Genomic DNA, 27,027 nt, shown 5'->3' with positions numbered 1-27,027 from the left:
ATAATATATTAGAGTATGGGAGCTACGAATAGAAAATGCCTACAAACTTCTTCAAACTCACATGTATGTGCATACACACTACTTTTCACATTTTTCTAAGATCAGTCTCCTAAAAGCTTTCACACTTACTTAAGACAGCTGAAAAATATTCCTGAGGATAGAATATGGTAACTGGTTGGCTTAATCTGGGAATCTGATTAATAATACAATAAATCAAAACAAAATTCCAGTATCACTAAATCAGTTCTTATAACTATTCTCTCAAGCCTACTTTCCTATTTCCACCACCCTAGTCAGGCTTCTGTGACTTCTGGCCTGGGGTTATTTTTATAATATCCGAACTGGGTTTCCTGTCTCTAGTCTTGTTTCATATCAATTTCCCTAAAGCACATCTGTGACTGTAAACCTTCAAAGGTTCCTCTCTACCTATAAAATATAGCCCAGACTCCTCAATATAACACGTAAGGCTATCCAGTGACTGGCCCCAATCTACTTTTCCATCCTTTTCTTTTACTTTCTCCTTCATGGACCCTTTGTTCTGGCCAAACTGGACTGTGAAGTTCTTTGAACATCCCAATACTTTCCTACCTTTTGTGATCAACTGTTCTCTTCATCTCAGATGTCCCTGCCCTGTCTAATTCTTACCTATGTTTCAAAGACAAGGTCAAATGTTACCTTCTCTATGAATTCTCTCCTGTATCCAACCCTAAAAATAGAGTTGATAAATCAAATTCGAAGAAGAATCTAAAGCCAGTGACCTCAAAAGTGTCTGTATCTAATTTCAATACTCTCCATACCATCTCAAAGCATTTTAGAGGTACTTGGCTTGATGGTACCTTAGAAATCATGGAGTCCAAGCTCCTCGTTTTGCAGACTGAGCCAGAGCCTATGTGACTTGCCCAAGGTCACACAGATAGTAAATGAGTCACTGAAGGTTTCCTGGGCTCTTCCCATTTTACCAATGACTTTCTGCTCCTGTGGCCTCTACTCAATCAAGTTAACTTCCTTGTCTGTTTTCAATGTAATATAAAGTAAGGTGTACAGGGGCAGTTAGGTGATGCAGTGAGTAGAGCACTAGACCTGGAGTCAGGAGGACTTGAGTTCAAATCCTGCCTCAGACACTTGACACATTTACTAGCTGTGTGGCCTTGGGCAAGTCACTTAACTCCAATTGCCCTGCCTTTCCCCCTGCCCTCCCCCCCCCAAAATAAAGTCTACAAACCTTTTCAGTACTATTTGTAGTGTCTGTGAAGAAGCACCAGGACTCTGAATACTACTAGCATTAGATACTAGAAAAATTTCAATAGCTAAAAGCATTTCAATCTCAGACAGGTATGAAGGAATCAGCAGAAGTTTTCGGTACAAATTTCCCTCCAATGGTGGGTAACAGCCCAGTGACAGAGCACCTAAAAGTTAAATAATACATTCATTATAGGCCAAATATTCACACACACATATACAAAACTGCAAATATAAAATCCAAATCTCTAAAATATACATTGGGATCAATTATTTGCATTATAAAGTAATGCCATTCTCCATAAAAATATTTTATGGAAGCCTCTTTAGTAATTTTTCCTGGTACATTTAAAATGAGCCAATTTACAAATTTTTAAATGTAAAATGAAGCAGCAAACATTTTTCTGTAAAAAGACCGTTGAGTCCCCTAAATTTAATTCTCTATTATAAATTCACACATCTTTTCTTAGGCTAGTATGGTACATGTAGTTCAAAACTGCATTTACGTATCTTTTGTTATTTTAATAAAATAAAAATTTAATTTCAAAATTTGCAAGTGTACCTTAAAATACAATAGTTTAAAAAACATCAAATATATAAATAACATATCTGAGATTTTAAGATTCATATGGATTTCAATTGTAACTTACTTTTGTAATGGGCTCTGGCTTTTGGCCATAAACAGCTTCTCCCTAAAGCAGTAATTAATCTTCTGAGAAAAGAAAAATCAATAGGGATGTTCTTTGAAAACATGAATTCTGCCACGGAGGAGGATACACCCAGACTATTGCTCTCTATACAAGCATCCAGAAGCTTATTAAAGAGAAGGCTGTATTGCGAGACCTCCACAGTTTCTGAAATGAAGAAAGGTTATCAAATTTACTAAACTGATCTGATTTAGTTGTTCTCAAACTTTCTCCCCTCAGATAACCAAAATCGGCCCTCAATTCCTACCCACAGCCCCCATCCCAAGCATGAGACCGCTCCTTTTGGCCACAGGGATGTGACCTTAACTTCCACAGCGCTCAACTGCACCACCATACACTTGCTTAGACTGCACTTCAACTATTGTCTATGTCCCTATATGTGGTTGTGCCATTGATGAGCCCTTATTTTGGGCACCGATGCCATATCCCTGGGCCTCTTCCTTCTGCCCCCCAATCCCTAACAAGGTGTAGAATTTCCTTCACAGGGTGTGAACTGCCTGGCCCCGGGAGCCAAAAAGACACTACAATGAAGATGACTGACTAATGATTCAAATCTAATTATATACCTGAGCTACATATCTTTGGAGCTAGACTTAAGAGAAAGCTGGAGACCCATTGGGAGGTTGGAGGTAAGCTGGTGATAAGAAACAGAGACTTGGTTCTGTAGAAGGAAGCTTCTCTATGGAGAGGTTCCAGGAAACCACATCGACCTCAGAGAGGGCAGTGATAAAGAGCAGAAGATTTCAGAATCAGGACTGGAAGGGACCTCTGGGGGATATCAAGTCTAATCCCCTCATTTTATTTTTTAATATTTATTTTTAGTTTTCAATACTCAGTTTAAGATTTTGAGTTCTGAATTTTCTCCCCCATCCTCTCCTCCCCTCTCCCCAAGACAGCATGCAATCTCTACTTATACATTCGTATTAAACCTATTTTCACATTAGTCATGATGTAAAGAAGAGTTAGAACTAATGGGAGGAATCACAACAAAGAAACAAAACAACAAAAAAGGACAGCAAATAGTCTTCTTCCATCTGCATTCAGACTCCAAAGTTCTTTCTCTGGATGTGGATAGTGTTCTCCACCATGAGCCTTTTGGAGTTGTCTTAGCTCTTCTCAGCAATGCAAAGATCTAAGTCTATCAAAGTCGGTCATTGCACAATGTGGCTGTTACTATGTACAATGCTCTCCTGGTTCTGCTCACTTCACTGAGTATCAGACCATAAAAGTCTTTCCAGGTTTTTTTAAAGTCTGCCTGCTCATCACTTCTTGTGGAACAATAGTATTCCATTACATTCATATACCACAACTTGTTCAGTCACTGCTCAACTGATGGGCATCCCCTCAATTTCCAATTCTTTGCCACCACAGAAAGAGCTGCTATAAATATTTTTGTTCATGTGGGTCCTTTTCCCATTTTTATGATCTCTTTGGGATAAGCCCTAGAAGCAGTATTGATGGGTGAAAGGGTATGCACATTTTTATAGCCTTTTGGGCATAATTCCAAATTGTTCTCCAGAATGGCTGGATCAGCTCACAGCTCCTAATCCCTTTGTTTTACAGGGGAGGAAACTGAGGCCTAGAGAGGTCAAGGGACTTGCTGAAGGTCAAATAGGTAATAAGTGGCAGGAGCAAAATTCAAACCTAGGTCCTTTGTCAACAGCACTTGAGGACTGGATCTGAGCCTACCTTTTTCCTGGTACGATGGATATGCTACAGGATTGGGAAAGTAGGGTCTCTAGCAACCTTGAGGCCTTCTTTGCACAAGGAAAAGCCTCCGAGGAAGAATCATGAGTCTGGAGGACTTCAAAGGGCGCACCCAACAAGGGCGGTTGTTTTCCCCATTCATGTGTTAGGGCTTTTGGTCCGTCTAAACTAAACGGCCTGTATTTTGGAAGCTCGGCTGCTTCATGACAGCTGAGAGCCCTCTGTCTTTTATGGTGAGGCCCTAGACATGAGCCAACCTCACTGGATTTAGAACAGAGAAGGTCAAAGGGGACCTTGGAAGAAAGTTTTGTTAGTGCAGCCCTGGGTTGAGAAGCCACAATTTGACTGACCAGTTGATGAGGAAGAGGAGGCAGCTGAGGAAAGAGACAGGCAAGAAGAAGGAAGCTTAAAGAGACAGCAGGGTCAAGGGAAGGATGTCTTCAAAGATATGTGAGGCTTCTGCAGGCAGTTAGATGGGAAGGAACCAGTCAAGTTAAAATTAAAGCACTAGTAACACCGAGGACATAGTGTAACTAACCATATAAACTGAACTCAGCATCATCACCCTTACATTTTCTGAAGTAGGCCCAACTTTAAGACTGCATTTACATCTTTTACACAATAGACATCGGGGATAATAACTGATGTCCCAGCCATGTTCAATTTATAAAAATGTTTCTTTAAATATCAAATCCGAGGATATTTAAACATTCGATGTACACATTCACTAGCTGATAGAGAGACTGGGAAAGAGAAAACTGGAAATGATGCTAGTATTAGAAGTCACTGATGAATGAAGACCAATTAAAAATAAAGATAAACATGTCTGGAATTTTAATCTAAGTATGAAGGCATGAGTTAATTTACAAAAAAGGGACAAACCAATCAGTTACTGAATAAAGTGAGGGAGTGAGTTTAATTATCAGATATATATATGTATACGTATACGTATACGTATACGTATATAAGAACAGATCCAAAGAGGAGATAACAGACACAGATTTTTCCAAACATACCTTGAGAATTTTGGAAACCAGGTAAATTCTGGAGGACTTCAAATGTCTGTCGGTAAAGGCTCTTGGCCAAGATCTCATGTGCAATTGTACAGAGCAGGTTATGTCTGTTGAGGACATCCATCCTATCACAGGGCCACAGTGGCGTGTTTATTATCCATTCTGACTCTGAAATGAAGAAAAAAGTATTTAATTATGAATATTTCATCCATGCGAATTAAGACTATTAAAATTCAATTATCTACAGTCTAACAATTTTTGCAAACATCTTGGAGAAGGTAGCAAAATTTTAATTGGTGCTTAATCAAAATAAGCTTAAATCATTAACAAACAATTTATATAGTAGTATTATATGTAGTAGCCACTATTCTAAATATATAGATTTTTTTTCATTAAAAAGCAGTCTACAGCTTTTCAGTGACATCAGACAATATAAATTCTTAGTGTCATATTCCTATGGTAAAAATAAAAACGTTTATTAGGACTTGAATAACACAAATGTTAAAACAGAACTGTGAGTTCATTCACTTGGGTATTTTTTCCAACAATTACAGTGAATGGGGGGCACAAATGGAGGTGTACATTTCCTCTAGGAAGTCACAGAGTAACAAGAGAGAAAACATGCAAGTCTAGATAACAATCACAAGGCAACACACCTATGTATTTAGACACGTATACAACATGGCACAGAAAGAAGAACATTAGACTCAAACTATCTGGCCTTGATTCCCAATTTTGCCAATAACTAGTTATTTAAAAAGGTGGGCAAGTCATAGCCTCCGAACCTTAGTTATTTCATCTGCAGGATGGTGCTTACAACGTGCAGTCTGTGCCCCACAGAGCAGCTGTGAGGATCAAAGGAAAGACTGTAGAGTTGAAATCATATGTAAACTATCTGTTCAGAATGCTGAGGAGCAATCAGAGGAGGGTGGGGCCAGTCACTGAAGGGATCTCAAGGAAAATTGTTGATTTGGATCTCGACATAAATGCATGTGGCCTGCCTCAAAGGGGTGTGCGAGTGTGAGTGAGTGAGTGTGTGTGTGTGTGTGTGTGTGTTCACAGATATTCTAGATAGCAAGGAATGACATGTATACTGGAAGAGATTGTGTGATGTGGTAAAATAAAGTAATGGTCTTGACATCAGGAAGAGCTAGGTTCAAAACCAGCCTCTGATACTTATGAGTTGTGTAAAGGATAGTCAAGAGCTGAGTATGATTTCAAGGTTACAAACCTGAGGAGGGATAGGAAGAACTGGTCCCGCAACCACAAATAGGGACATCTGGAAGACGGGATTCCTTTCACCACTGTGTGTCTCAGGCCACTCACCAGAACTGATCTACTGAGTCAGTCTGCCAGCTGATAGGATTTCCCAAGCCAGGTGCTCTCCATCCTGATGGAGCCACAGATCCTGGACAGTTATGTATCTATGCCAGTGGGCTGTGGAATCCCGAGTTAGTAAAATGGGGTGGGGTAGCACTTGGAAATGAGCTTTCATTTCAAAGTTAAATATCTGGGTTTGATAGGCTGAGTGGATGGGAGTTATACTGGTTTTTGGGGAATGAGATCACAGGAGAAGTGTCAGAGGTGGACTTTTAGAAGGTGTTTGTGTGCAGGATTAATATACTTTTTCCCGGTCAAACCCTCAGCATCCTAAGGATTCTGAACGCTGGGAGGTCCTCAATGCCTTCAGGGCCCCCTGCCATGCTCTAGTCCAAAGCCACCCCCTCTCCTGTGCTCTCTGGAATACCTGTGCTACAAGCAGCAAACTTTCCTTCATCCTCAATCTTTCCCTCCACCACTCCTCCTGATGACATGGCTTCCTTGGCCACCTTTCTAGCCTGGGCTCCCGTCTCCACCTCCTAGCTCTCCCTCTTACACCATCCCTCAGGAACTTCACTCAATCTTCATCTACCAAAATCAAAATTCTGGCGGCTCTCATCTTCTGACCTCTAGGACACTTTCCTTTCCTCAATGAGTCCTCGACTGTTGCTTTATTTTAGGGGATTTCATCATACATACTGAAACTCCCTCTAATGCCCTAATTTACCCACTTCCCGCGACCTACTTTTCCACTCCATCTCAGCCATGTATAAAGATGGTCATGACTTTGATCTTGCTGTTCCCCCAAATCTACCACTTCCAGGCTCATGAGCTCTGAAACTCCCTTATTTGATCAGTCTCTTGTCATATCATCTCCTCTCCCTGTCTTCCAATCCCAAACCTTGTTTTTGTCCCCATTGTGATCTCTGATCCCTAACTCCTCAGTTGTCTCTTAGGCTCTCTCCCTTGGGCTAGCTCCTTGCCTCCTTCCTTCACTTACCTGCTGGTAATCCACTTCAACTCTATACTGTCCTCTTGAGTCTCTTGCCTCCCCCCATATTGCTGATCTTGCCTTGATAGGCTTCAGCCTCAGATCACTCACCACCTGTTGCCTTTGCTCCTCGGCTTGTGCTACTGAATGATAATGGAGAGAATCATGCAACTGTCTCAACTGGGTTCACTACAAACTTATGCTGCATAACCTCAACCAGGCTCCCAACGCAGTCAGGCGGTCTTTAATACCTTTTATATCTCCTAATGAACTCAGTCACCACAGTGGCTTTTTGAAACCTTTTCATTCCTCCTCAAACCTTTCCCTCTCAGCCCAGAGCTTGGCCTCAGGTTTTATTGAGAAGAAAAATGGAGGCCATTTGCTGAGAGTTCCCTGTTCCCTGCTCCTGCTGACCTCACATTACCCAGGTGCCTTCTGCCACCATTTCCTCCTTCATCTGTCTCACATTAAGAGGAGGTCCTTCTCTTTGCCAAGGCCAAGCCCTCTACATGCACAAGTGGTCCTGTTTTATCCCAGACATCACCAGCATATTGCCTCCTTACTCTCTCATCTTCAATCTCTCTACCTACACACATACTCATATTTCCCACACCCTTAAAAAAACCTCTCACTTGAGGCAGCCATCCCCACTATCACCCCATAGCTCTCCTGCTTGTTGTGCCTAAATTCCTTGAGAAGGAAGGTCATGTACATCAAGGCCTCCACTTTCTCTCCTCCCTCTTTCTGCATTTTGGCTTCTGGCCTCATCATTCAACCAAATTGCTTTATGCAGTGTTACTAACACCATGTCACCTTCCTGTCCCCCAAATAAACTCAAGCAGCTTTCCTATCACCTCTATGATTCAATACAAATTCCTCTGGCATTTAAAGTCCTTCATAACCTACCCTCTCTCTTTCCAGTTTTCTTACACCTGCAACCCTCACCAAGTTCTTGGCTTACTTGCTGTTCTTAAACAAGACACTCCATCTCCCAACTTAGGGCATTCTTTTTGGCTCGAATGCCCTTCTTTCTCCTCTGTATCTCCTGGCTTCCTTCAAGCCCCAGCTAAACCCCACTTCTTATGGGCAGCCTTTCCCAATGTCCCCTCATTCTACTGCCTTCCCTCTGCTGATGACTTCCAATTTATCCTGTCTGTAGCTTATTCAGTCATGTTATCTCCACCATTGGGTTGTGAGTTCCTTAAGGGCAGAGACTGTCATCTCTCCAGCCCTGGCTCTGCACAGCACCTGGTACATGGTAGATACTTAATAAGCCTTTAGGCACTGACTGCAGGAAGAGCTAGAGAAAGACTGGAGGCAGAGAAGCCGATCAGGAGGATGTCACAGCAAGCAGAAGGTGACAAGGGTCTATGGCCATTTAACAAATGGGAGTGGAAGGCTGAAAATAACTTCTAAAGTGTAAGTAAGCCTCTGTGGTCTCTGTTAGTGAAGGAGAGGCTGAACAATCATGCAGGTACGTTATAGGGAAGAGTCCTTTCATGTATGGGTCAGACTAGATGGCCACTGAGCTCCCTTACAGCTTTCTGTGATAATCTGAGAAACTGGTATGTGGCTCTCAACAAATGGCATCATTCTGCCTCTTAATATCCTTCCATCTTTAAATGTATGCTCCTGTGACCAGCATGCAAGGGTCTGCTGTAAAAGAGGCTTTCCAGTGAAGCACGTGCCAAAATTCTGTTCCTGGCTTTGTCCTGGTACATCTGGTACTTGGCCACCTAGCTAACAGTGAGAGTCTGTCCTTGTCCCAGCTTCTACATCTGAATCAACTCCACAAACATCGGTCCAGCATGCATTCCTGCCTCCAGTGGTCTGCTGTCTTCCTTCTGTCTGTTTTACCTCACTCACTGTGAAGTATCAATCCTCAGCTTGTGTTCTCTCTGCCTTGGTACTTCTCAGTGGTGTCTCTAAAATACCCAAAGGTGTCTGTCTACAGCAGACCCAGCTGTTCAACACCTGCTTAGTCCATGCCATCTGACCAGAGCCCTGCCTAACTTTAACCCCAGAACTGGACTGGCTCCTACGTAAAAGGCTCACGACGTGGAAGGAAGGGACCTGGGAGGCCCTCTGGGTCTACAAGTGGATGACACTTTCAACGACTTCAGGGCAGAATCTTACAGAAATCAATCCAGTTTAGATCAGGTGTGGTTTATTTGTCTGATTCAGGGGACAATCTTATCTCCATTCTTAGATAAAACTAATTGGTTCAAACTGAATCCATTCAACTCTGGGTCAATCTTTGCCTCAGCTTTCCAAACCTGGCTGCCCCAGACCATCCCATCCAACCTTCCACCAGCCACCAGGGCCCAGGCTGCTCTAGTATCTTGTCATCTGCCCTGTCACCAAGTGCAAATCCCCACTCCACTCAATTTCCACTGTACTCAGGAACAATAAGCAGATCATAAGCAAATCAACATTACTATTATTCAGTACGAGGAAAATGTCAATTGGAGTACAGACCAAAATACAATCTCCACTCCTTTATACCTGAAGCATATAAACATAACTTACCCCTCAACACCCAAATGGCACCATCCATACTCCCACTTTTTAGAAAAATTTCTGCTGCCACATTAACAATTTGGCACCGAGATGCTAACTTTTCAGGGCCAGTAAGGCCTTTTAAACTTGTGAAATGGATTTGTAGTTCATGCAGTTTATCAAGTACCTTTCTTCCCTGTAGCAAAAACAAAGAAAACAAATTAACTCTAGATATTTAGAGTAATAAAGAGTTACTCACTTATTATTGGTAAATTTATTCAATTTGTGAATTATCTAGGACCTATCTTTAACTTTACTTCTTAAAAAATTTTACCTTTAAGGCATTTCAATAGTAACTGGCTGTTTAAGCAAACACAACCTGTAAGTAGTCTCTCCTCTCCTTTCCTCGCCTGAGGGTGGCTCTGCCCAAAGGAAGGTACATTTCAATGGCCAAAGGGTGCCTTTATTGGCTAGATTTCTTTCTTAAAAACCAAGCCTTAACCCCAACTCACTCTGGAGCTCATGGATTGGACAGTAGGTCCTGCATTCCTAGCACAAAGTGAATGTAAATGCTAAATAGTAACTGGTTCTCTTTTGGCCAGGAGCCTTGAGGGTCTTCCCCTCCTGGTTGTTTTTTTTTTTTTTTGAGTTTTTTGATTAAAGGGGCCATCCCTTGATTAACTTCTTAAAGAAGCCTATTCACTGAATGGCTCACTCAAAGTGAGAACCTGAAAAGACCTTAGCCCAAAAGGGCCAGGTCTCCCAATGCATCCTGGGTCAACTTCAGTCCTCCTGATGTCATGGTCTTCTTAGAGAAGGACAAACACAAGATTCAGCTACTTAAATAACAAAAAAGCCAAAAAACCAGTTTTAACAAAATTTGCCTTTTCTTATCAGTTCAGATACAGGTCTACCAAAAGAGAAGTACAGCCCCACTTAGACTTTTAGATTATCTGTGTTTTATTCACTATTGATTACCCTTTTCTTTTAGTCTAAATAACAAAAAAATCTGCATTCTGGTATTTCCCCCACCTGAGGACCAGAAATATTGCCAAATCGAACCATTTAGAAAATGTCTTTCCTTCTAGCATGGAGGCATATAAATTCTAAAGAGTCGTTTACTATATTACCAACTCTTATGAGGGGATCTCAAAGATGGCCAAACATTAGGGGTAGAACACTGTTGGTTATATGGAAATCCCTAAAAACCACAGAGTAGACGAAGTTATTTATGGAGAGCCAGACAGTATTGTCACACACATTAACCTCTTGGATCACCACAGAGGACTGACCTCCAGGATTCCCAACTGGGTAACTGCAATACCAATCACCAAAGGCGATGAGATTACACAAAGGGTAAGAAAGACAAGTAAGACAATCCCTGCCAGTAGGGGAATAGAATAGCCTTTCTTTAGAAGGTGGAATTTTTAGCTGGGACTTGAAGCCAGAAATCTAGTCAAAAATCAAGTATCAAGATAAACAATGGACTTTAACCATTTATGGAACCTGCATGAAGTTCTGCTGAAATATTCTTAACAATGTTAAAATGTGTCTGGATTTGAAGTGGCCCTAAAAGGTAATCAGTGGGAACATCAGCGATCCTAGATTAACCCCAGGAATAATGCTAAGTTGGCTAAACATTGGTTTTATGAAAGAAATGTGACTATGTATGTGTTTAATAACAAGTGGCATTTCTATGTGCTGCAGGGTCTGTAAAGAGCTGTATGTGTGTTCTCTCTCTTGGTCCTCACAATAACACTTCGAGGAAAGTGCTAATCTCCTCCTTCTTCCCATTTTACAGATGAGGAAAGAGGCTGAGAGAGTTTAAGTGACTTGCCCAGGGCCCTATAACTACTAAGTATCTGGCTAGGATTTGAACTCAGGTTCACCACAGCACATAGCGATTCACCGAGTACAAAATAACCTTAATGGTGAGGGCAGTGATATAAGACATTGGAGCACCTGACCCAGGGAAGGTCACCATCTTTCTTACTTTCCCTTTAGATCCTATTTCTCCTCTCTGCTCTGCACTCCAGGGCTCCCGTTTCAATGAAATGACAGTTGTGGGTCTTTTTATCCCGAAGGGCAGGCCTCGCACTTCTTAAGGATTTATGGAGACTGGTATTGTAATAATAATAAGTAGTTACCAGGTTAAGCACAACACTGAAAGAAGGCCTGCTGTTTTGATCCCAGAAGTCAATTTCTAACATCAAAATATGTGCTGGGTAGGTTTTAAGGGGAAAATACAACTGTCCTCTAGTCACTCAGACCAAGCCCAACTATCTCTGGCATTACCTCACAAGAAGGTGCCATATTAAAAATGACTTTATAAAACTTCAATGTCCCCATGCTAGGGGTTAAGATTCTAGTGCTGAACAGAAGGGTATTTAAAACAGCTATGAGAGGGCGGCTGGAAAGCAGGGACTAGCGTGAGCTCCCCGCCGAGTCCCTCCAAAAATCTATAAAAAATGGCTCTGAACCAATTCTAGAACTGCAGAACCCACAAACGAGCAGAGGGAAGCAGGGCTCCAGCCCAGGATGGTTTCTGGGGGAGGTCTATCCCACACGGAGCTGGGAGCAGAGCAGAGTGGACTGGAGCAGAGCCCAGTGTGGGTGGTGTGGACCAACCAGACCAGGAGCCAGGTGGAGCGTGCCCTAGTGCCCTGAATCAGTGAGCTGCAGCAGTTACCAGACTTCTCAACCCACAAACACCAAAGACAACAGAGAAGGTTAGTGGGAAAAGCTGCAGGAGTGGAAGGAATTCAAGGTTCGGCTACCGCCCTGGGGGGCAGCAGAGGTGGGGCAGCTACAGAACTACAGCTGCAGTTGCTTCCGGCCCCAGGACCACTGGTAGGAGGAATTAAGTGGCGGATCAGAGCAGGAGTGAAGAACCTGCTGAAGATCTAAGTCCAGTCCGGGTTGGGGGTTCTTGGGAAAGGAGGAGTGCTGGTATGGCAGAACTGGTGCAAACCCCCAAGCTTGGAACATAGTTCTCTTAACTCTGCAAGCAGTCATACCCCGCTGAAAATCTCAAGGGTCAAGTTAATTGGCTGGGAACATGGCCAGGCAGTGAAAACACACCCAGATTCAGTCTCAGACTTTGGAATCTTTCTTTGGTGAACAAGAAGACCAAAACATACAGCCTATAGAAGTCAACAAAGTCAAAGAGCCTACAACAAAAGCCTCCAAGAAAAACATGAACTGGTCTCAGGCCATGGAAGAGCTCAAAAAGGAGTTGGAAAAGCAAGTTAGAGAAGTAGAGGAAAAATTGGGAAGAGAAATGAGAAGGATGTGAGAAAACCATGAAAAACAAGTCAATGACTTGCTAAAGGAGACCCAAAAAAATACTGAAAAATACACTGAAGAAAACAACACCTTAAAAAATAGACTAACTCAAATGGCGAAAGAGCTCCAAAAAGCCAATGAAGAGAAGAATGCCCTGAAAGGCAGAATTAACCAAATGGAAAACGAGGTTCAAAAGACCACTGAAGAAAATACTACCTTAAAAATTAGATTGGAGCAAGTGGAAGCTAGGGACTTTATGAGAAATCAAGATATTATAAAACAGAACCAAAGGAATGAAAAAATGGAAGGCAATGTAAAATATCTCATTGGAAAAAACACTGACCTGAAAAATAGATCCAGAAGAGATAATTTAAAAATTACTGGACTACCTGAAAGCCATGATCAAAAGAAGAGCCTAGATATCATCTTTCAAGAAATTATCAAGGAGAACTGCCCTGATATTCTAGAACCACAGGGCAAAACAGAAATTGAAAGAATCCACTGATCGCCTCCTCAAATAGATCCTCCAAAAAAATCTCCTAGGAATATTGTTGCCAAATTCCAGAGCTCCCAGATCAAGGAGAAAATACTGCAAGCAGTCAGAAAGAAACAATTTGAGTATTGTGGAAACACAATCAGAATAATACAAGATCTAGCAGCTTCTACATTAAGAGATCAAAGGGCTTGGAATACGATATTCCGGAGGTCAATGGAGCTAGGATTAAAACCAAGAATCACCTACCCAGCAAACTGAGTATCATGCTCCAAGGCAAAATATGGACTTTGAATAAAATAGAGGACTTTCAAGCTTTCTCAGTGAAAAGACCAGAGCTGAATAGAAAATCTGACTTTCAAACACAAGAATCAAGAGAAGCATGAAAAGGTAACCAAGAAAAAGAAATTGCAAGGGACTTACTAAAGTTGAACTGTTTTGTTTACATTCCTACATGGAAAGATGATGTGTATGATTCATGAGACCTCAGTATTAGGGTAGCTGAAGGGAATATGCATATATATGTTTATGTATATATGTGTATATGTGAGTGTGTATGTATGTATATATGTGTGTGTACACACACACACACACATATGGAGAGAGAGAGAGAGAGAGAGGGCGGGCACAGGGTGAGTTGAAGATGAAGGGAAGATATCTAAAAGAAATAAAATCAAATTAAGGGATGAAAGAGGAATATATTGAGAGAGGGAGATAGGGAGAGATAGAATGGGGTAAATTATCTCCCATAAAAGTGGCAAGAAAAAGCAGTTCTGTAGGAAGAGAAGAGAAGGCAGGTGAGGGGGGATGAGTGAATCTTGCTTTCATCAGATTTGACCTGAGGAGGGAATACCATACATACTCAATTGGGTATCTTACCCCGCAGGAAAAAAAGAGGAAGAAGATAAAAAAAGGGGGGATGACAGAAGGGAGGGCAGATGGGGGTGGAGGTAATCAAAAACAAACACTTTTGAAACAGGGTCAAAGGAGAAAATTCAATAAAGGGGGATAGTTTAGGAAGGAGCAAAATATAGTGAGTCTTTCACAACATGAGTATTGTGGAAGGGTTACACATAATGATACGCATGTGGCCTATGTTGAATTGCTTGACTTCTTAGGGAGGGTGGGTGGAAAAGGAAGAGGGGAGAGAATTTGGAACTCAAAGTTTTAAAAACAGATGTTCAAAAAAGAAAAAAGAAAAAAAAACAGCTATGAGTGAGGGCGCTGTTTCTTCAGGCCTCTCTACCTCCATGGTCTTCCCCAATTCATCAGTCATCTGCCTGGACACCATTTTTGTCTCCCATAGGAAGTATAGAGTTTGGGCATGGAAACTATTAATTATCTAAATATTTTAAAATGACACATTTAATTCCTAAAACAAAATAATCCCTGTCTTCCCCCCCACCCCCACCTCATGAAATACCTTAGACCACTGTAGTAGTTTGTGATAAAAGTAGATTGCACTGATTCCAATTCCTCCCAGTAAAGTTTTATCAATCTCACTGTTTTGGGGATCTTTGCTGACTGAAAAGTAAATAGTTATAACACAACGTAAAATAGCAACTTTAACCTGTACAAACTATTTTAAAATGGTAAAATAACATTTTCAAACCAACATTTTAATACTTTATTGTAATATATGATCTCAAATAACTTCAAATTAGGTGAGACCTCAAATTTTACTGCAGTTGCTGGGGAATTAAATTAGGGAGAAACTATGAGATTTGCTCTCAGTGGCAAGAACTTAAAAACTTGGGATACTCTTTCCAATTCACCAGCATCACTATTGTTACTTCAAATGAAAAGAAAAAATAAAGCTTGTGAAACACTGGAGATCAGAACTCCAGAATCCTGAATTTGAACACTGTTATCCATGTAATTTAGTTTATAAAATCTATTCGTAGTGAGTATATGTCATTTAAAGAAACAAAATATGCAGGCAAGAGCAGGTTGTGTCAAGTCGGCCTAGAATGAGCCCCACCAGTTCTCCCTGGAGTCAAGCTCGGGATCACCTAGTTCTCAATACATTTCCCCAATATAACACAATACAGATCAAAATAGTTCCATAATAGTAACCTTTACCTGCATCAGCAAATTCACAAAAAGGAATTCCTTGTCTTTCTTCTTTGTAATCTTTTGTCAATGCTTCAGCAATGTATACTGAAAATCTCTGAAGATCTGCAAATTTTTCACAACCTATTTTTACATTAATGTACAAATTTCCCAAACTGGTCCAGTCACCTTTTTCTTTACAATGCTGTTCAAGATGACAGAAAAAAAGGATTACATTGACCAAATTGAATGAAACCTTTCATCAGCATTACAACTCTGTGCTAAGTTAAGGTGCACCTCTCTTTTCTGAATATAACAAATCCTCATGAATTCAGGAGTGAAGTAAGAATTCACAACCATTTAGTTACACATTTAAGTAGTTTGACCTCTACTGAACTCAGCGATGGTGTTCCCCATCCTGAAGGGCAAGATGGGGTAGGTTTCACAGAACTAGGTTTTCAGAGCAGTAGTATGCAAATTGTTGACATTTTACTAGTTTCAAACAACTATTTTCCCATAACTTGAACTTCATGAACTTAAAAAAGTGGTTTCTGCCCATCTTGTTCAAAAGTACAAGATTGTATTGATGACATACCCTTGAAAAATTGGATGCAAAACACATTTCTGCAAACTTAATCATATTTTTCAACTACTTTCTATTATATAATTAGAATTTACACTGATATGGGAAAGAAGTCAGCTGAAGACATAAAAATTACCTTTAATGATGAAGTAAATAGAGTAGGTGTTTCAGAAGCTTATACTTGATGGTGTGCTCTTCTTTAAAAACACCTACCATATTTTTTCATCTTTAAAGGTCATTTTTTTTTTAAAGAGAAGAGTACACTTAATGATGGGGCACCTCGGTGGCTTGGTGGTTACAGCACAGGCCTGTAGCCAGGGAGACTCCTCTTCCTGAGTTCAAACTGGACCATAGACACTTACTAGCTGTGTCACCCCAGGCAAGTCACAGCCTTGTTTTCCTCAGTTTCCTCATCTGTAAATTAACTGGAGGAGAAAATGGCAAACCATTCCAGTATCTTTCCCAAGAAAACCCCAAATGGGGTCACAAAGAGTTGGTCATGACTTAGCTGAACAACAACAAAACCCCTATTTCAATACTGTTCAGTTGATCGTCCATTTAAAATGTTTATAATATTGTTTCCAAGGAACAATTATGATGAGTAATGTTTCATTTAATGTTCCATTTCCACAGAATCACATTGGATGGCATACGACTGATTAAATTATAACCATCTAAGTAACACCAACTTGGCTTATGTATACTACTACTACTAAATCAATGAATGGCAAGGTCAGAATGAAAAAAAAAAGTAGATTCTGAAGCTTAAAACTGCCCACCAACTACTCTCTTTAATAGAATAAATTTTCTCAAGATTAAAAAACCTGTAAGATACAGAAATTAGTGTTAAAAGTGGAAGCATGGTCTAAATCAGTTATTCAGTCCTGGTTTGCTAAAAATTTGACTATTCTTCCCTCTCTAAAAATTTTAAGTTAAAGATATAATTAAGTATTTTCTTTGGATTTCCATTGTATAAGTAGAAAAGCTGTCTAAAAACAAATAAAAATCCCAAATAACTTACCTCTATTTCCGTTATTGCTGAATTTAAGTCAGAGAGCCAATTCTTTTTAAACTGTCTCACTCGTAACCTTTAACAATGGAAAAAGGTTAGTTACTTTTATGTTCATTAACAAGAGTTACTAAATATTCTGGCCATGAAGCTGAACATTTAAGAAAATTCGTATTTGTTTAGCTTTAAATTGGCAAATTTCAGAATACTACAAAAGTTTCCAACCTCTAAAAAACAAAATCAGTTATCAAATTGGTCATTTCCAGATCCAAGTTCTTTGAGAAATATTTTTCAGAATTATCAGGAGATTTCAAAATAAAATTAATTATAATATATGCCACAGCACTTGTTAATATAGAATGGCCCAGAAAAATGTTGTAGAGAAAAGATAAGGAGTTTTAATGGCAAAAGGATAGGAAATCATCATTTTAAGGTGATTAATAACTAGGATTTTCTGATGTACAACTGAATCTTCCCTTAACAATTAGAATGGTTTTCTGTTATTATAGGGGGGAAGGGTCTGCAGCTGTTAAGGACTATAGCAGTTTAGAAAATTATGGAGAAGCCGCCTGACAGAAGGGTGAGGGGCCTAAGATGCAGAGTAAGATGTCTATTTTTGGACATGGGCGGTGGGAGAAATTGTTTTGCTTGACTGTGAATGTCACATGGGTTTTGTTCTTCTTTTCTCAACGGGGGAAGAGAGAATAAATGTTTGTTAACTGAAAATATTTTACAAAGAAAGCTCTGCATAAGTACGGAGCTGCTCTTTTGTCCACCATCTTTCTTTCTTTATGACTTGGTGCTACCTAGATGGAAGCTTGATTTGTGTACTCCAGGGAAAAACTGTTTATATCTGGCTGGCCATATTCCTTTGGTCTAAGGGCGTGGGACAGTTGCTCTTCAAGGCATAAAATGTGACACTGGCTCAAGTGAGTCCGACTGTGTGAATGGCCCGCTGGTGGTGATGTTTGTATCACTAGTGTATAGTGATGAGAAAAATATTCAATATTCAAAACTCCCATGATTTACAAGTGGGCTACAGTCTAAAAGTTAATTTTTTAGTCAGCTGAGAACTCACAAAGAATTCTTCCTTAGAAACATGAAAGTTATTTGTAATAGGTTCCATTTTTCTTTCTTTCTTTAGTTACATAAATCAGTGGGAAAATATGAGCAAGCTTGTAGAAATGAGTTTTGCAACCAATTTTCCAAGGGTGTATCATCAATACAATCTTGTATTTTTGAACAGATGGGCAGAAACCACTTTAAGTTCATAACGTCAAAGTTATAGGAAAACATAGTAATTTGAAACTAGAAAAATCTCAACAATTTACATACTTCTACTGCTCTGAAAACCTAGTTCTGTGAAATTCATCCCATCTTGCCCTTCAGGATGGGGCACACCATTGCTGAGTTCAGTAGAAGTTGAACTACTTAAATGGTTGTGAATTCTTACTTCACTCCTGAATTCATGAGGATTTATTATATTCAGAAAAGAGAGATGCACCTTAACTTAGCATAGAGTTGTAATGCTGATGAAAGGTTTCATTTGATTTGGTCTACGTAATTATTTTTTTCTATCATCTTTAACCACATTGTGATGAGAGGTGGCTGAGGAGACAGATGAGAATTTATGGTGGTTCTGGAGGGGACATCTGGGTACTCACACGGACTTATGAGTGACCAAGCTTGGACTAAAAGTAACAAGTATCTAAACCATGAAGTGGTAGAAACAGAAGAAAAAGGGGAGGGCAAGCACATGTAAAATCCTGAGGGGAAAGAAAGCAGGTGGTAGAGGAAGCGCCTTGAGGCCCCTATCAAGGACTATCAAGACTGACATTTAGAGTAGCTTTAGGGCAGGTGGACAAATGAGAGGCAGTATGCGAGCAACATTTTTTAACTTATACATCTGCCATCTGGGCAGGCCTTGAGTATAAGGCTGACTTGGATGAGAGAATGAATGACTTGTGGCCAACTAAAATTTTGTGTTGGTGTATAAACTTTCAAACTTATTTCCAAGCCTGAAACACAAATACTTTTGGTATTTTAATATGAACAACTTTCTTACCTGGATTTCATTTCTAAAACAGCATTTATTTCCTGTTTGGAAGCCGGTACTTGGTATAAGAGCTTAATAAGATAGTTAAAGTGTTCAGAGTCAAGGATCATCCCAGCTTCTACAAGCTGTAAAGCAGGAAGAGAAAAAATATTTACAATACTTTCTACTTATTTAGACAAAATACAAAAAGTGTTCAATCATTCTTTTCCTTCTGCTTTCCTTCAGCTGACTAAAGGGATTTAAAAAAAAAAACTGCCAAAAAGAATGAGGATGGAACCTACCAGGACCATTTAGACAAAATACAAAAAGTGTTCAATCATTCTTTTCCTTCTGCTTTCCTTCAGCTGACTAAAGGGATTTAAAAAAAAAACTGCCAAAAAGAATGAGGATGGAACCTACCAGGACCAGGAAAGAATTAGCCAAAGAATTATGGTATTTAATCAGAAAGTGTTATTTCCAGGTAGGGAGGAGTGGTTGCTAGTTGAAAAAAAAAATCTGCCCAGAAAGCCTCTGTCCTTGTCATCCCCCTGACTCCAGGTTTGGATACCAACTGCCCATGGACTGCATCTACCTGGACCCCAAGCCATCTCTAACTCATATTTCCCCTCTGATCCCACCCTACTTCTAAACCCATTTTTGCTGATGACTCTACTGTCCTTTCAGGTATTCAGACCTACAACCTGAGAACTTCTGAAGTCATCTTCCAGCTGTTCTTAGCAACTCTTTTCTCCTGCCCAAATCACTGTCACATCCTTTCAATTTTATCCTACAGAATGTTCTACATTTTCTCCCTTCTCTCTCCACAGCCTTTACTTTGTAGCTCCAACATCTTTGGCTTCTTACCTGATCTACTGAAGATGCCTCCATATTGGTTTTCCTACAAGCAGACCCAGCCACCCAGCCCTCTTCTACAAAATGTCCAATTAACCATCCTAAAATGGAGCCCTGACTGTGTCATTCCCCTGTTCATATTTTCAGTGGCTGGTCTAAGAGCAGCCCCTAGGGCAAAGCAGAAACTCCCAGCCTACCACTGAAAGCCCCCCCCAATCTTGCCTTCAAGACTCATTTCATATTACTTGCCTCTAAGTACCCTATGTTCCAGCCCACCTCTGAACTTGACCTTCCAGACTCCTGCTTCTGCAGCGTGGGGCAGGTCTTCTTCAGAGCCTGGAATCCCCCCTCTAACCTGTTTCTCCCAGAATCCCTCAGGTTCTACCTCCTACAGAAAGCCCTTCCCCGACCTTCGTAATTATTAGGGCTCTCCTAAGTCCAGTTCACAACCTGAGAATTAGGCAGCTAGGTGGCGGCAGTGGACAGGGCACTGGTACTGTAGTCTAGAAGACCTGAGTTCAAATCTGTCCTCAGACACTTACTAATTCTGTGACTCTGGGCAAGGCATATAATGTGTTTGTCTCAGATGCCTCAACTGTAAAATGGGGATAATAACAGAATCTACATCAAAGATTGTTGTTAGGATCAAATGAGATAATATTTGGAAAGCACTCCACACACAGTTGTGCTTAGCCTATAGTAAATGGTCTTTCTCCGCCCCCACCCCCTGCTTCTTTTCCACCTCAACCTGTCTTGTCTTTACTTATTCATATACATGTTGCATCTTCCCAAGCAGAAAGTAAGCTTGACAAAAAGGCAATGACTACTTCTTGTTTTTCTATCACAGCCCCAGTAGCTGCTTAATAAATGTTTTAAATCAAAAAGAAAAAGAAAATGGAAGAAGAAATCATACCTTGCAAAATATATCAATTAGAGTTGGTACAGCATTCCTTAAGTTCATAGATGCCACATGCTCAAATACTTTTATTAATACTTTTAGAGCAGGCTGGATAAAACAAAAAAAAAGATGCACACTCATTTTCACAATTTCTTCTCTTTCAGGATACTTTTGCTTTCTCAAATTAATTCAGGCTGAAAATGTACTTGTTCTCTACGGTATTTAATAAACATAAACATCAAGCCACTAAATTACATAAACAAATGCATAATGAAACAACATTCACTTAGTGAAATAACTTTCAAAGGTATTTCTAGGTTACTTACCAGCATTTTGACCATTATGCTGATGTTCACTACCTGAAACACTTCCTTCAATAAACAGTGTTTGAGTAAAGAAATCAGAAGGTCATTGAGTACTTGTGATTCAAAATGGACCCCAGGAGGAAACTTTCTGTAGTACTCCATAAACAGGTTTACTGAAAATGGAAGATTTAGATGGTATGACTTTAAGATATCGTCATCTAGAAATTAAACACAATTCAAGCTTTATTTAAAAAAAAATAGGATCTATAGCTGGGAGAGATCTTAGTGATTTAGTCTACCCTCTTCATTTTATAATTAGGAAGCTGAGGCCCCAGAAGCCTGACTCGTCCCACAGTCACATACATAACAAGTAAAAGAGCTGGGCCAGGTGACTCTACAATCTATTCTTTATATTACACTGGAGATGCTATTTCTTGGAATGAGACAGATCTCAGATAATTTTGATTACCAAGTAATAATAATAGCACCTGATAATTACAGTGTTTGTAGGGCAAAGCATTTTAACGCATGATTTCTTTTGAGTCTTACCACCATTGTAGGTAGATGTTATAGAAGTACCATTTATAGATGAGAAAATCGAGGCCCAGGGTGATAAATCGCAGAGCCAGCAAGTGTTAGAGAAAGAATTAGAGTTCAGGTATTCCTGACTCTTAGGTGTCACACTCTCTACTCTGTGTTATAAAAAATGAATAAACACAAAATGCATAAAGTCCTGGAAGGATTAACAAATACAGCACCACCCCAAACTGTTTATTTTTTGTTTTTCAATTTTTAAAAAGCAATTTTGGGGAGGGAAGACCAGAGCTGGGAGAAGCATGGGTGAATGATAAGCTGCTCCTGCTCGGGTCTCATTTGGCTGCACTGGGCAGGAGAGACTCCAAAGAGTAAAACTAGAGGACAGAGCGCTGGCAGGGGAGTCGAGAAGACCTGAGTCCACGTCCTGCTTCTGACGCCGACACACACACACACACACAGCACACCATGTGAGCTCTCAAGGCTGCAGGTAACTCTTAAAACTATCAGTTACATGCAGGTTGTTGACTTGAACCAGACAGAGCTTCCACACCAAGTATTCCTCATTACAATGAAATCAAACAGCGTTTATTAAGCACTTGCTACATGCTAAGGGCTGGGGATCCAAGGACAAAGCACGAAACAATCCCTAGTTGCGAGAAGTCTGCATTCTAGATAGTTCTACAACCGACCCCTCGTTCATGCAAAAAATGGAGGAATTAAAACCAAGGTAAAGAGATGGTAGTGAGTACCCAGGAGTAGCAGATTTGACTGCTAAGCCTTTGTCAATAATCTTATGAAGAGATCCTAGAGAATGGGAAGAAGGTCATGGACAGGTCTATAGGCAGATACTTCAAATTAGAGAGAAGGGGTGACCGAAGTAGTAAGCTACCAGAAGAATTAAGAGGATGTAAGTAGTATTGGTCTTGATAAAGAAAAACACCCTTTCCAAATAGAGACTAGAGCATAGGAAGAGAGAATGGGAATTTATTGAAGGTTTCGAGTATGTGAGTGGAAGAGGAAGCTTATGATGGATGGTTGGCCTATGTTTTTGGCAAAGTAGGAGCTGGAAGTCTCTGCCGAAAGGGAAAGAAGCGGCACAGGAGGGCTTGAGGAGAGATGAAAAGGGATGTGTGCTTGGCCCTGGGTTGTTCAACATTTTTACCAGTGACTGCCTTGGATAAAAGGCAAGGTGGAATACTTATCAAATTTGCAGATGACACAAGGTGGGAAAACCTGTCACATTGGCTAAAAGAGTTAGCATCCAAACAGACCTTGGCAGGATACTAGGCCACAATAAAAAAAGATGACGTATAATAGGCATAAATGCAAAGTACTATACTGGGGTTAAAAAAAATCAACTTTCCCCCTACAGATGGGATAGCAGGGCATTTCAAACTAAGCCAACTACATCCATCTTGGGCAAAGGTTATGTGCAAATGGTTGACAAGCTGGGATCAGTTCTGAGTTTGAAGAGATCAGACTGTATTGTCTGTAAAACTGTGAACTGATTTTAATAACTCCAAACTGTATCTTCCTAAAAATGCTCATCTTTAAACGCAGCAACATTCTCCTCGGGATTCTACACACAGCCACGAAACACAAAATAACTCAATCAAGGGAATAACACACGGGGGACATAAGCAGAGGACAAAGGGTCACGATAAAAACTTGTCAAGCACCAGAGGTTCCTAGCCTGGAAAAGAAGGGAAAATAAAGCTAACAGGGGCAGGGTAACGTAACAATACATGACTACCTTCGGTATATAAAACATAAGATCTCTAGCACGTTGGGCTGGTCTTGTGTGGAAGATTTATGTTGATACACTGATAGGAAGGCATCAAGGGGCTGCGATTTGAATCTGTGAGTTAAGTACCCATATCAAGAAAATCTACATATTGAAGAAGCGTGCTAAGACAAAAGACTACATCCTAACATGGAAAAGATTTTCAACAAGGGTTGAAACAAAAAGTATTTTTTTTATTATTGTTAACTATTCTCTCTTAATGTCTTCAAACCCTTCAGTTAAACAAAGTTTTACTGAATTATTCCGCAACTTTCCAGAGCCACGATACCTCACCTGGGATCTGTGACTGATTTCTTCTATGCTTTACTCCACCACTACACAACTGTCAAAGCATGCTTCAGCACAGACCTGACCAGGTCACTCCCCTGCCCACACAAGTGACTCCTCTAGGACCACAAATTCTTCTCTTTGGCACTGAAGGCCCTGCACAATCTATCTCCAACATCTCTAGCCTCATTATACTATCAATGAATACTTATGAAGTGCCTTGTTAAGCACTGTTCCCCTTCCTGAATTCTACAGTTCACACTCATTCATCACATACAACCCAATGCTCCCTCTTTTTTGTTGCATTCTCTATGCCTAGAATGTATCCCCCTCCACCCTCACCACCTTAGAATTCTGTGTTTTCTTCAAAAACCTAACTGGCACCTCTTGTATGAGGCCTTTTCTAAGCCTCCAAGCTGCCAGTGTCTACCCCGACCCTGCCCCCATATTACCTTCTTTTGTGTGTGTGTATATGTTATCTTCTCTGATAAAATGTAAGCTCCTTGAGGGCAGGAGCTATTTCATTTTTGCCTTTGTATCCCCAGTACCCAGCACAGTGCTGATACATAGAAGGCACTTACTAAATGCAAACATCTTGTATGCCACTAGTGAAGAGAAAAAAAGAACATCATTGAAGTATCTGTTATGTTTCCAGGTACTGAGTCCAACATTAGTGGAGGCTTTCTGGCTATGGATCTGATAGGTTTAATATTTTCTTGTTTGTATTTTTATAGTTTTTGAACATTAATTTTATTTCAAGAGAACATTTAAAAATGTGTCAGAAAAAGAAAATTTTGAATAGAACTGTCTGAGGCTTACAATTGAGAATGGCATGCCATGGATTAGGTGAAATTATCATGAAGATAAACCTCAAAGATTGTCACATAATGTTGCAAAACCATCCCTATCCAGGCACCTATATTTTGGATAACAAAGTAGGAATTTCTGCTAAGAATTTCCTTGAGTTGAAAGAATGATAATTCTGTGTCAGACATTACAAAGTGGCAACATACTGGAAAACCCTACATACGCACACACTCAGACGGTTATCTCCTCTAGGGTCGCAAGAAGAGTTCTGAGGCAATTCCTCTTCTAATTTCAACTTCACTTGTTGAACACGTCTAAAGACCAGCTTTGGACTATGCCTTTGGTTATCCCCACTTGTGCTTATTCTTTTCCACTATTACAACATTATGAATTTTCCCTTTTATCAATCTGATCCTTTAGTGGTCACAACAGAACAAAACCAAACCCCGTAGCTCTTCCTAGGTCCCAACCTCTACGACCACATGGCACCTTGCTGCTGTCAAGTCTGCCCACTAACACCTTCCATATTGTCCCGGAGGAGCTAACTCTTTGGTTTTTCCCCCAGTATCATGGAAAATAACGAGCACTACTCACCTCACAAAACAGCAAAAATCAGCGAAAGGGAAACCTGATCTGTATAAAGCCTGGGATAAGACCCAACTAAGACTCAGAATTGTTGGAGGACAATGGAAAATATTTCTAGGGTGCGCTACTCTTCGCTTTGAATGACAGTGGAACCACAATTTTTGGATTCAAACACCTCAGTACCTAATATACTACATGAAGGGATGGTACGGAAGATGAAATTGGGAAAAAGCAGCTACCCCAGACCCCATGCACAAAGAACTCTGCGCTAGAGACCATTTGGTAAGGATCCCTGTCCTGGGGCCTACATGTCAAATGGCCCACTGTATCTAGCTGGTTCCTGTCATGCTTTGGTCTACCCTATCCACATTCATAGGGGGGTAGTGGTGGAATGGTACATCTATCCTGCCTGGCACTGACCCTTCCAGACCACTAGGACCTGGCCATTTACCCACCATCAGATGGATACCCCACTCCCTCGTATTTTCTAGACAGAATTGTAATCACATCAATATTGCCACAGCTGCCGGAGAGAGCACGTCAATCACTTCCCCTATTGCTCTATTTATTATCCCAATCACTTCCCAAACCAAAATATCCCTCTCTGTGCCCACCATCTACTCTATGTGTGTTGTCTTTCACTAATAGAATGTAAACTACTTGAGCGCAGGGAAAGTATTTGATAATAACAGCATTTGGCACGCAGTAGATGCTTAATAGATATTTTCACTCATTCGTTAATCATCTGAAAAGAATATCTAAAAGGAGAAAACAGCCCAGAAAGCCCTACCACAAAAGAGATGATCTGTGAAGACATCACTAACTACTGACCCAAAGCCTACTCTCTCCTTACTATAAAACTCTTTTGAGAATCTTCTATGCGCATAGCAAGGGACCTTCTAATGCAAATAGAAGTGAAAGCACTTACTGATCATTTAACATTTTTTATAGATCATCTTTGCACATAGAATGTAAAAAAACCTCCTGAACCCACATCCATAGATGGCAGCCACCTAGCCCAGGGCTGGGTCCTCTCTGAAGAATCACGAGAGAACGCAAGACAAGAAGTGGGCTGGAGTGGATAGAACAGCTACATAGGTGAGATCATAGAGTCACGAAAGCATTGAAGTGAAAAAGGAAGGTAGCTGTTCAAAGATGGAGAAAATCTTTCTTGATAATTAATGTGGAAAAAACAGAGATGTTTTCAATCACTTTATTTCTTTAATGACTCAAGTAAAGGGAACAATTCGTGGTTAATGATTCATCACCCTCCTATGTCAAGGTAGGTCTTTATCCAATTTTTTGGGTAAATATTAGGCTTTATGAAGTATCAAGACAGATTAGAAAAATAAACTTCCTTCATCTATGTAATTAGCCATCAGAGTATTTGAACCTCACCGCCTTCCTATTTGACAGAATACACAGTAGCAGAGTTTTGAAAGAACTGCCAAAGAGACAGTGCTTTATAAAACAGAGAACGCTATTTCCTTTAGGTGGCCTACTTTTTAAATATGGCTTATTTTGACACAGCAAGAACATTAATAGCAGAGTCTCCACCTATTCTTCTCTGGCTGGCTGAGGTGACTCTCATTCACTGCTTTACTCTCTCCTTTGTACTTTGACTAGCATTCTACAAACACCAAATGACTCAATTAACTGGTTCTCAACTAAACATCAGAGGTTAGTATCAACAAGACTTTTTCTCGTGAAATCAGCAGGGAAATTAAAAACAAGCCCATTTCATGTTAACAGTTTGGTATTTCTACAGGTAGATGACTACTGCAGTCTCTTATTTAAAAAAACAAATTTTTATTGATGTCTATGGTTTTTACATTGCCAAAATTTCTCCCAGCATCTTCCCCCTTCCTGAGGGTTACTCCATATAACAAATAATTTCCTTAGAGAAAAAAAAATCAGCAAGACTGATCCACACATGAAAACAAATGCAGTATTCTACACTCATCATGGAGCTTGCACCTCTGCAAAGACATGGGATGGAGGGTGTCTTCTCAGGACTCTTCTCTGAGGCCATGCTCACT

The 27,027-nt window shown here is 40.3% G+C and overlaps 1 protein-coding gene across 1 annotated transcript in view; it reads right to left on the bottom strand.

Moving 5' to 3' along the window:
• TOPAZ1 (testis and ovary specific PAZ domain containing 1) overlaps positions 1-27,027 on the bottom strand; it is a 71,198-nt gene that overhangs the window by 4,167 nt on the left and 40,004 nt on the right. Inside the window, exons 9-18 of the mRNA XM_036760479.1 lie at positions 21,010-21,161; positions 20,699-20,791; positions 18,964-19,079; positions 16,911-16,977; positions 15,337-15,511; positions 14,678-14,778; positions 9,507-9,672; positions 4,670-4,834; positions 1,890-2,093; positions 1,223-1,406 (exon numbers count right to left, since the gene is read on the bottom strand). Of these exons, the coding sequence (XP_036616374.1) occupies positions 1,223-1,406; positions 1,890-2,093; positions 4,670-4,834; positions 9,507-9,672; positions 14,678-14,778; positions 15,337-15,511; positions 16,911-16,977; positions 18,964-19,079; positions 20,699-20,791; positions 21,010-21,161 (1,423 nt within the window). The remainder of the gene's footprint in view (positions 1-1,222; positions 1,407-1,889; positions 2,094-4,669; positions 4,835-9,506; positions 9,673-14,677; positions 14,779-15,336; positions 15,512-16,910; positions 16,978-18,963; positions 19,080-20,698; positions 20,792-21,009; positions 21,162-27,027) is intronic.

Source organism: Trichosurus vulpecula, chromosome 5 (genome assembly GCF_011100635.1).
Source record: "Trichosurus vulpecula isolate mTriVul1 chromosome 5, mTriVul1.pri, whole genome shotgun sequence".
Lineage (NCBI taxonomy): Eukaryota > Metazoa > Chordata > Mammalia > Diprotodontia > Phalangeridae > Trichosurus > Trichosurus vulpecula.
Note: the sequence above shows the minus strand (reverse complement) of the source record. Positions and strands in the feature narration are given on the sequence as shown.